General features: G+C 31.6%; 5 protein-coding genes across 5 annotated transcripts; 2 read left to right on the top strand and 3 right to left on the bottom strand. All coding sequences in view use genetic code 12, as the record gives it.

Annotated features, from left to right (window-relative positions):
• The first annotated feature begins 61 nt into the window (after window positions 1-61).
• On the top strand, window positions 62-2024 carry RJT21DRAFT_119013 (uncharacterized protein). The gene has a single exon (XM_064881249.1). It carries the CDS (start codon window positions 206-208, stop codon window positions 1970-1972), a length of 1767 nt encoding a protein of 588 aa, XP_064739667.1. The 5' UTR covers window positions 62-205; the 3' UTR covers window positions 1973-2024.
• Window positions 2025-3091, bottom strand: ASF1 (nucleosome assembly factor). The gene has a single exon (XM_064881248.1). The coding sequence runs from the start codon at window positions 2866-2868 to the stop codon at window positions 2053-2055; it is 816 nt and encodes a 271-aa protein (XP_064739666.1). The 5' UTR covers window positions 2869-3091; the 3' UTR covers window positions 2025-2052.
• On the top strand, window positions 3092-4182 carry RJT21DRAFT_119011 (uncharacterized protein). The gene has a single exon (XM_064881247.1). It carries the CDS (start codon window positions 3153-3155, stop codon window positions 4092-4094), a length of 942 nt encoding a protein of 313 aa, XP_064739665.1. The 5' UTR covers window positions 3092-3152; the 3' UTR covers window positions 4095-4182.
• On the bottom strand, window positions 4162-8651 carry TSC11 (TORC2 complex subunit; the record flags this gene model as incomplete). The annotated part of the gene is made up of 2 exons (XM_064879772.1): window positions 8124-8651; window positions 4162-7787 (listed from the first exon to the last, which is right to left on the bottom strand). Exons 1-2 carry the CDS (start codon window positions 8521-8523, stop codon window positions 4162-4164), a joined length of 4026 nt encoding a protein of 1341 aa, XP_064739664.1. The 5' UTR covers window positions 8524-8651.
• A 496-nt stretch (window positions 8652-9147) lies between these two features.
• Window positions 9148-10185, bottom strand: RJT21DRAFT_119009 (uncharacterized protein; the record flags this gene model as incomplete). The annotated part of the gene is made up of 1 exon (XM_064881246.1): window positions 9148-10185. A coding segment is annotated over one exon (1038 nt), but the record flags the coding sequence as incomplete, so codon positions are not given.
• Window positions 10186-11542: the final 1357 nt, after the last annotated feature.

The raw sequence follows: 11542 nt of genomic DNA, 5'->3' as shown, positions 1-11542 counted from the left end.
GAGTTGCAACTAAGAAAGGAATTGCGAGAGGGCAATTTGTTACATAGAGAGAAAATATTTTGTTAGCGGTATGTTGACCCTCGTGACCGCGAATCATGCTTATCCTCAAAACAGAATACCGAATATCAACAAGGAAAAGATAAACAAACACGAAGTATACATCCATACCACCAGCAAAAATCATCCATAACTAAATTAATATCTAATGGAACAACAACGACAGAGTAATTTACTCACATCCACAACAGTACCGAATCTTCAACCACCTATATCCACATCTTCATCATCAAATTGGTTCAATAATCATATAATGAATTCATCATTTGATGAAGATGATGATCCTAATGATCAAAATAATTCAACAGATATTAGTCATAATGATGAAGATAATGAGTTTTCTCATCAGTTCACTCCTTCACCAAAACGAATATTAACTCGGGGATTTACTGGAATATCAACTCCATTGAATAGACATAATAATATCTCCTTCTCATCACCTATAAATAAATTAAATGATCTCCATATAAATTCGGACATTTTAGATGCAATTGATAATGATGAGAATGATGATGATGATGATAGCAGTATTAATGATGATAACTTAAATGAACATAGACCCAACCATAGTAATGAATTTAATGACAATAGAACCATTCCTGAAGAAAACGAAGATGAAGAAAATGATGAAGATATAGGCAATAAGACTATAATAAATAATTCTGAGTCAGAATCGGATAGTGAGATTGAACCCAATCTGAATCTTAATTCTCTAGAAGATGATTTACCTCCTCCAAAGTATATAAGTATACGAAAACGTCATCATGTTGATACTCCTACTTCCGCATCATCCTCAATTAAAAACAATACCAATAATAATAGTATTATAATTCATCATAATCATACACCAATGTCCATGTGTACAGATAATTCTTCACTAATGGATGCTAATAAATTAAGCTTTTCTACCAGTGATTCGACTCCATGTCCTCCACAGCCTAAGCGTAAGAAATTAAAATTTAAGAGTAGCTCATCAAATCTAACCAAGAAGAAGCCGATCTTAGATTTATCCCATTCCATTAAAACATCCATTCTTCAAGCAGAAAATATAGCTACTTCAGAAGATCATAGCGATAATCAGGAATCAGAAGTACAGAATTACTTCCCTTCAAATACGACACCTATTTCTCAATCTACTCCATCAAACTCTCGAGCTTCAACTCCTCCCCTTCAAACCCAACCACAATCCAATCAATCGAGTACTCGACCGCAAGTAGAAGAATATGGTGACTCAATAAATGGTTTTAGATTCGTTAAATCAAAATCTAAAGCAACCACTACAACTACAACTACATCGACATCTACCAGTTCCCATACTACGACTAGGAGGTATAACTACAATTATGAAACCCCTATTAACAATAACAAATACTTTTATCAACAACATTTTCAACAACCTTTAAAGACTCCCACAAGTAATATTAAATCTTCAGGGAGCGCTTCAAAGTACCAAATTATGGGAGAAATCCCTGTAACTGCAGCCGGATTAATGAATGAAAGTGATGAAGATATTCACATTGGTGATAAAAGGATTAATGACCCTTATCTAAAGAATGAGGTTGAGATAGAAGATATCAGTATGAATGAAGAATCAGATATTGTTCATACGTATATTAATGATCAGACTAATCAATTATTACCATTACCAGCACCACAATTTTATCTTCAACCAATCTCTGATAAACAATCAGTACTACAATTAATAAATGATAGTCATTCAATTGCCACGTTCTATCAGAATGTGTCACTAGTGACTTCTACGCCAATAATTGATATTTTAAGAAGAGAACGTATCAAATGGCATCCAGATAAATGGGTCAAATTAACTATTACAGACGTGACACATCCGTTTGATAGTGAAATAGTTGATAACTTATCCAAAGTTATCAATGGAATGATAAAGGATTTGGAATAGACAATACAATACAATACATTATATTTATATTACATTAAGATTTATATTTATGACTTCTAATATATAATTGCAGAAGTAAGTTAGGTACTCTGCACTTTATCGATAGGTGTCTCACTACCGGTTGGTTCAGGTTCAGCGTCTTCTTCTTCGATATCCTCTTCAACGTCTTCCTCCTCTATATCTTCTTCTCCATCTTCCTCCTCTATATCTATTTCTTCATCATCATCATCATCTTCTTCGAGTTTTCTCTTTTTTGTAGGCTTTTCACCATCCTCTTCCTCTTCCTCCTCTTCCTCTTCTTCTTCCTCCTCCTCTTCTACTTCTCCTGCCTCTTGTCCTTCCTCTTCTTCCTCTTCTTCGTCTTCTTCGTCTTCTTCTTCCTCTTCATCTACTTGCTGTTCTGGAGGATACTCATCGGCATTGCCATCCTCATTATCCCACACAATATTAAAACGAGTAACTCTTGGCTTTTCAGCCAATATATTTCTGACCACATGTTCTACTTGAACTTTAGCTGGAGGATTCTCTCGTAATTCTTCACTATCATATTCATTATTAACATAATACCCCACTCGAACAAATTCTCGATCATTATAAGAACAACTTAATAATATTACTGTAACACTAACTAATTCATTAGCCGGAATTAATTCTGGACTTGGAGGATCTGCTTGAAATAAAAATTTATTAACTCCAACAGGAACTGGTCCTACTAATATAGAATCTAATTCTTGATCATGATCTAAAGATCGTGATGATCCTACATAAGTTAATTTCCATTCTAAATCTTCTTTAAGTGGTTCTAAACATTCAAATGTAATTTCAAATTCATAAGGATCTCCGAATTTAGCAGGATTGTTCAATACTTCTATACCTAATAATGATACAATGGACATAACAATAATAATAATAATAATACACGATCCACCAGTTAATTATAAAGATGTCTATATATTGCTTAAGTTAATTAGTATCACCAGTAGTTTGTTAGTGAAATTTTCAGGACGCGTTTGGTGTGGGGCGACATTCGTCCACGACATGAAGTAGTAGAGAGAACAAGAGACAGAGAGACTTTGCGACATCAGCAGGCCTGTATCCAAATCCAAGTGAGTGGTTGACTAGAAACGGAAGTGGCAGTGAGACCGACAGACAAAATTGATCAGACACCAGTGAAGTGAGCATGTCGCAAGAAGAATTGTCGGTGAAGGAAGAGAGTGAGGAAGTGTCTGTATCTGAAGAGCAGGAACAGGATCATGAGCAGGAGCAGGAGCAGGAGCAGGGGCAGGAGCAGGAGAATGAGCATGAAGAGGTAGTACAGCATGAAGAAGAACATGAAGAAGAGGTGGAGCAAGTAGATCATGATGACATTGAAGAACACGAAGAAGAAAATGAATTAGAAAATGAAGAAGATCATGACGAAGTTGTCGAAGCAGATTCTGTGATAGATTCAGTAGATTCATTGAAAGATGGGTCTAAAGATTCTAAGAATTACCCCAAACTATACCAACGATACCTCGAAAGATTTAAAAAAGTATATGCCATATCTCAAAACTTATTTAATATGGAAAGAGATCAACGACAGACTCTAACATTTTACCAAAGACGAAACCATTTACTCTTAAAGATGCTTCAAGAATTTGAAGACGCCAATAATCATACCATCCCTTCAGAAACAGAAATTATCAGTGGTAAAGATAGAAGTAGAATTGAAAATATTGCAAAAATATCTCCTCGTTTACAAACTGTATTGGCTCCTCTACAACAATTACTCGAAGATACTCCTGATGCAGAAGTAGTCAATCAAAATTATTTACTTAATCTATTTTTAACTGAACAAATTCCAGAACTTATAAATGATGATTTAATAAGTCTTGAAGCTAATCCACAAGATTCAGAAATATGGACAAAACGTCATTATCCTCATCTTCAATCAATTGATTTCCAACCACTTGACTTACCTAATCAGGGACTTGTCCATGAATATGCTGGTAAAGATTATAAATTGGGAGAACAAGATAAAGATGATAAGAAAATGATATTTGGATTAAATACTAGTACTAGTAATGGTACTAAACGAAAGAAATCGACTGATTCTGGTGCTCCTCATAAGAAGAAGAAATAAGTCTTATGTATGTATTTCTAATCTGTACTATATATATATATCTTAATACATAATAAAAAGAACACTACTATACTTTAATAGAATTCTTTCTCTCCCGTTTAAGTAAAGTCTCCAATACTTTAGTATTGAGAAAGAGATCAAATATAAATTTTCTCTTTTCAAACTTAAAGTTACCCTTGTCGATGAGTTTGATAACTTCAAGAAATAATTGAGTATTTTCAAATATCTCTGGTGATGAACGTTTAAGTTTAATTAATTCTTTAGTGGCTTTCCGTTCAATTTTCCCAATCACAGCATTCAAATATTGAAGGAGATAAATGACTCTATTATTAATTATTTCATTAGTATCAAATAAGATTAAATTCTCTCTTGAATTATGAGATGAATTAGTAGAATTATCATTAATTTTATTAGTACTATCACCTATTAAACCTTCTGCTGATAATGAACCATTTCTACTATCATTCCACATATCAGTAATATTTAAAGTAGCTGAAGTTCCACTATTAAAAATAGCATAATAACGATTATTTCTATAAGGATTAGTAATTTCCACATTAAATATATTAGTAATATCTTGACGAGGATAACATAAACTTTTACTATGAGAATATTGATCAAATACAGTTACCCAATTAAGTTCATCAAGAATTTCTACTCCTTCTTCAGTAGAAGATATCATACCTAATACATAAAAACATATACCTCTTATTTGCCAAATTGGACAAAATTTAAAGAGTTCTAATATAGTACTAATAATTGATGTATCAATTTCTCCAGTATACATAGTATTATTTAATAATAATTGTATACCATAAGTTCCACTAGCAATATTACCAATAATCCAAAGATTTTGTTTTAAATTATTAAGTAATATTAAATGACGATTTTGTTCTTCTTTATCATTATAATTATTCTCAAAATTATCTAAGAATTCATCATCATGAAGTAATTTATTAGCAACTATTTCTGTATTTTTAATTAATTGATCAATATAATTCTTATGATGAAAATTTGTAAAATAATTTAATCCTTCTTCAGTTGATAATAAATATTTAAAGAAATTAATTGAATAATAATCAGAATCATTACTATTAGTAGTTTCTATAGTAACATAAGGAAAGAAATTTGCATAGATAAGAGTTTCAATCTTATTAAGATATTGAAATCCATCAGTTATAACCCAATTATTAAATCTTTCATCAATATATCCAAATTCATCAAGATATTTAAATCCTAATGACAGTTTAAGAAAATTTAATAATAATCTTTTCCCATTATGATGAGAATTTAAGATAGTTATTGAAGGTCTTAAATTAATAAAGTATGGTAAATTATCTAAATTTTCAAGTTTATTAAAATAATCATATAATAAATCAATAGAATCTGATACTATATGATTAGTTTCAATTTCTCCTTCACTTTCATCATATAAATTATTAACTAATAATTTTAAAATAAATAATTCACATTCTTTAGTATTTAATAATTTAGGAATTAAATGATTTAATAAATCATATTTAACTTTAAAATTTGATATTTTTAAGCATTGACTTAATAAATTTCGAAATTGACTATCTTTAGTAAAATCCACATATTTAAATAAATTTACAATTAAATAATCAGTATTATGACTTAAACGAGAATTATCAATAATATTTAAAAGTAAATTAGTAAATTGCCATTTTTCTAATAATTTTAATCCTTCCAGTTTAGTAGTTAATACTCCAATAAATCGAAGATATCCATAACTACAAGTATTACGTAATTTTTCTCGAGATAATATTGGATCTTTACTATCAATCCCACTATAAGGATCAATTTGAGCAAAAATTTCTGATAATTGAGGAAGAATTTTACAACTTGATAAATATTTAAGACCACTTTCAAATCCTACTAACATTTCAAATAATTGAACTCCAATTTCAAGATATGTAGAACTTTGACGTTTAGATAATGGTAAATTACAAAATCTAAATTTAAATGGTCGATAAAATGATATTAATCGTTTAAGAAATTTAGGATTCTTTTCTAAAATTTCATCAAATCGTTTTGGATTAGTTAATGGACCTTGAATTAAAGTAGATAATGTTTTCCAATTCCATTCTTCAAATTCTTTAATATGAATTACTTTAGTATTAGTAATTAATGCTTTAATTTCAGAATCTTCAATATTATATTTAGATCTTTGATTTATAGTAGAAATATAATTTTGAAGATTCTTATTATATACTTTTGAAGGATGAAATTTAGTTCTGGTAAATTTTTCAAATTCAAATGATGATGATAATGAAGAAAATTTTGGAAGTATTAAATCTTTATTAATTAATTCTGGTGGTAATAAATTATTAGCTAATGAATAAATATTAGTTAATAATATAGTTGCTTTAGTTGTATTATCAGAATCAGTATTTTCTTCAATAATTTCAGTTAAATATTGGAATATATTATTCTTAATAAGTATTAAAGTTAATAAACCTCGATAATGATTTATAAGGTTATATTCAAATTCATTAACTGATTTATTTAATTCTTGATAAATAAATGAACCCTTATCTGATTTAGTTGGATTTAAATAATTATTAAATTTATTAATATTATCTCCAATAGAAGTTGAACTTAACCATGGTAAACTTTTAATTCTTAAAATATCAAAAATTATATCAAGAATATAATCTCTAATCTTTGGATGCTTTTTACGAAGATTAATTATTAATTCATTTAATGTTTCAAATTGATTTATTGAGAATGCCATTAATCCATTAAAATTTTTAAGTAATAATGTAATTAAAAATGAAATTTTTTGAAGTCGAGAATTATTTAATTTCTTATATTTAGATGAAGATGAATCATTAGTAGAATTCCCTAATTCATTAGAAAATATTGATATTATAGAATTAAGATCAAATCCATTTCTTAAAAATTTTCGATTATTCTTATAATCTAAAATTTTAAATAGAATAACAAGACAACTAGTAGACATTTCAAAATTCCCATCAATTAAAGTATTTATTATAACTTTAAAACCTCCACTATGAAATACAAGTTCTGGATTTGATAATGAAATTTCACATATGGTTTCAATACATACATTTTTAAATCCATCAGGAATTCCTTGATGTGATTGATAATGATCATTTGTTTCAAAACTCATTCCATTATTATTATGGTTATTATTGTTATTGATATTATTGATATCATCATTTAATTCAATTGATAATTGATTTAAATGTTCATTATTACATTCAATTACACTAATTAATGATTTAATAACTCCAATAGATAATAATTCTGACCCTCTTTCAATGGTTAAGAATTCTCTAATTAATTTTAAAGCTTGCTCTTTCTCGACCAATGAAGATCGAGTAGTTGACATAGTAATGATTATAAAAATCAACATTTTAGATTGAACAAGAATCATTAAACTTTCAAAATTAGTTATTATATATCTTAAAATTTTATAGGCTAAACTTCTTATTTCAGTAACGCGATGAACAAACATAAATTGTATTCGATTAATTAAATTTTTAATAAGAATATCATTCTTAAGATTAGGATATGTCTTTAGTAGTAATATAAGATCATTTCCCTTAGATAAAATATAGTATTCATCTTTATCTTTAATTGATCCGAAACTAATAAGAATTTCACTAAATCTCCAAGTTGGACTTTCAGGATTATGATGATGATCATCTAGTCCATAATGATCTTCATCTATTGGCGATGAATATTTATCATTATCAACTAGTGGTAATGCACGAGTTGGCAGTCTTAAGAATGATTGTGCTGAAGCTAAAGTTGATGGAGGTGCTTGTAATGATATATCATGAGGATCATAGAAGATTCCATCATGGTCTTCATTTGTTCTATGACGAGTTAAATGGAATGATGATATGGGTGTATGCATTTGATCTACTAAGGATGTAGTGGCACTTCTATACCGTTTCAAATCACTAATGGGCAGTGTCTGAGGTTGTTGATTGCTAATCAGTGGTGGAAGGGGAGAAAATACTTTTTGGGCAGCAGGACTATCGTTATTAGCTCCTGTAGAATTAGTAACTGGTGGTTGAAGAACATGTCGAGGATCCGGACTATGACTATTACTTTGACTTTGAATTTGACTTTGACTTTGACTATGACTATCAACTGATTCACTAAGATGTTGATTTCTGTGATGATGATGATGATTCAGGTCCCCTTCCGAATCAGACCCAAGGATATAAGTATCACGAATACTTTCAAAATTAAGTGAATCTATTGAAGTAAATGTAGATGATCTATCTCGTACATCTTCAGGACTATTAAGTACTGGTAATAATGCTGGTTTAAATGTCAATTTGGCTTGTTGTTGTTGCTGCTGTCGCGACTGAAGAAGTTTACTGTTTAAGTCCTGTAGGTTGGAATAAGATTTACTGCTTCTAGTACTCATATTGTGAATTGGGGTTGTTTATGGAGTAGTTGGAGTTTAGCAGTATAACTCCGATTGATATTGGTAAGTAATAAAAACACTCGGCCTGCAGAGAGGAAAAATATCTATAAAGTATAAATATAGTAAATGAATAATTACACACCTCTTCCTTCAATTCTTAGAGAAACTATAATAAATCCCTGCCAAGTTCTAATTCCCATGTATAATTATACTTAGGTAATTAGGTGAAGATCATAGTAAGACTTTCTAGTTAATTAAACTTGCAGCCGTATATTTGCAAAATGGGTCGTTCATTGCTCAATACTGGTTACTGTAGTATCATATAATCTTTAAGAGTATAGTAGGACTATTTTACAACTAATAGTTTAATATCAAATTAAACTAATTAAACTAAAACCATCTTCTTGTTATGTTTGATGAAGCCTTGCTTGTATCTAAGACTCTCATAAACAGAATAGACTTTAGTTAAAATAATTGAACACATTCAAAGTGCGCTTCTAAAATCATGTTAGAAATCATTAGTTACAGAAACAACTAAATTATAAAGTATTTTCTTAAGCAATTATCGAAGAAAAATAAATCCTTTTAATACCAAAGTATTTATTAATCAAAACAAGAAAAGAATCAAAGCAAAAATATAATACAAGCCGCCATGACTAAACCCAACCCACGAGTTAAAGTACCGGCACTATTAAAAGTAGGGATCTCTGTTGGCCCAGATCCTTGAACAGAAGAAGAAAGTGATGTGTCGCCTATTGTAGTTATAAATGTACGAGTTTGAATATCACCTCCATCTCCAGTTTCTACTGCTGCATATAAAGTGATTGTATATGGACCAGGTTCCGTGTCCGGACAGTATGTTGTAGTAATAGTATGAACGAATTTAGAGGAGCCTGGACAATCGGTCACTGTTGATGAACATTCGGTGATGGTTCTAGTTTCAGTGAAGAGGAACACAGTAGTGATCATGGTAGATCCTTCATCAGCACTGCCTCCCAATATAAGTGAAGTAACATTACAAGATCCGGTATCTTCAAGGGAAACTGCCTTGAAAGTGGTATTTCCTCCATCCAAGTAACAATAATAGAAATTCGATTCTCCTCTGAAAGACAAATAGCCATTTTCGGAGTGCTCAAATCCTATCAATCCTCCTTCGGAAGCAAATGTGATGAACTTTGAATCTTGGTTAACAACCGTGCGACCATCTGCATCGTAAAGCCTGCCATCCTGAATATAGAACCCCGAAGAATCTGTAATATCTGCTACCAAATAAGTAAGTCCAGCGATAGCTTTCCTATTCTCCCGTTTGGCAATCTCATCCGCTGTAGCATTCACCAAAATTTCAATGGTACTTAATGATATTTTGTTTCCATCTTCATCTATAGCAAATAATGGAGCTATGGATGGTGCGGTTATGTCGGACGGTTCTCGTCTAGAAGTTTCTTGGACCGTAGGTTTTGTAGGTGCAGAGGATTTTCTTACAGTAGTTGGACTAGTAGAAGCTGTACGGCTAGCAGATGTTCTTCCACTAGTAGATGTTCCTCGATTAGTAGAACCAGTAGATGTTGTACGACTAGTAGGAGTAGTAGGACGAGTGGGAGTAGTAGGAACTGTGGGGCCTGTAGGGCCTGTAGGATTAGTAGGACCAGTAGGACCAGTAGGTAAGGGAAAAATGGCGTACAAGTTAACAAGACGGCATATATCGGTACTAATAGAAGTGGCAGCAAGTACAGTTGCTCCTAAGGTTGTTGACTGGCACAAATAGAAATCACTTCCAGTACAAGTAATCTCAAAACTAGTTAGATACGCCCAATGTTGGAATTGTACTACAGCAGGGGTAGTCCCAAAAGTGAAGTAATTGGATTCTAGAACTACACAGAATTTACCATCAGTACCGTAAAGAACTGCGCTAGCTGAATCTATATTGAATAGGTCTGGTGTTGTGGGGTTTGGTTTTTCTGCTAAGTAGGTTGTACCATTTAAAGTGTAATATCCTAATAACACATATGGCTCATTTATAGGTTGTGCCCATAGTTTAGAATTAGGAGGGAGTATACCACTAAGTTCAGCAGGATCAGGCGGATGAGCATCAAACTGTAAGGTGACTTGATAGCATGTATTGGTAGCGATGTTACTGGTAGTAAGAAAGATGCCTCCCATGGTAGTTATATTACATAAAAAGACACTACCCTGACTGAAAGTAACCTCAATACGATCAGACAAATACCGTAGTTGAAATTGTGATGTACCAGGAGTAGTAGCAAACATGAAATAATTGAATCCCAGAAAAATACAGAATCTACCATCATTACCGTAAAGAGCTGAAGTAGCTGAATCTATATTGAATGTGACCTGTGAATTTTGAGCTGCTGCTAAGTAAGTTGTATCATTGAAAATGTGATATCCAAATTGCACGTCCGGATATCCTGTTGCTTTTGCGAGTAATGGAGCATTAATGGGGAGTAGGCCTGTAGGTTTAGAGGGATCTGGTGGATCAGTAACAAAGATCAAGTTAACACTAGAGCATAATTCGAAACTGAAGGAACTGGTAGTAAGTATGGTAGCTCCGAAGGTAGTTATATTACATAAAAATACATCATGCCTTGAGGCTATCACATCCCCTTGCCTATATGTAACGTCTATACGATCAGGCAAATACCGTAGTTGAAATTGTGATGCTCCGGGTGTATTAACAAAAGTGAAGTAATTTGATCCCAGAACAACACAGAATCTACCATCATTACCGTAAAGAGCTGAAGTAGCTGAATCTATATTGAATGTGACCTGTGAATTTTGAGCTGCTGCTAAGTAAGTTGTACCATTGAAAGTGTAATATCCAAGTTGTATATCCGGAACTCCAGCGCCTCGTGCATATAGTTTAGCATTGGTACGACGTAGACCCGCTGCCAGAGCCCACGACAAGAACGAAAAATATAGAATGAAATATGGAAACATGCTGTAAGAATTAAGTTAGCGGTTATACTGTTTGAAAATTTAGAACATCTTACAAAGTTGGGGA

This window comes from Scheffersomyces amazonensis, assembly GCF_036850825.1.
Source record: "Scheffersomyces amazonensis strain UFMG-HMD-26.3 chromosome Unknown RJT21scaffold_2, whole genome shotgun sequence".
Taxonomy (NCBI): Eukaryota; Fungi; Ascomycota; class Pichiomycetes; order Serinales; family Debaryomycetaceae; genus Scheffersomyces; species Scheffersomyces amazonensis.
This window is presented reverse-complemented; position numbering and strand designations above follow the sequence as displayed.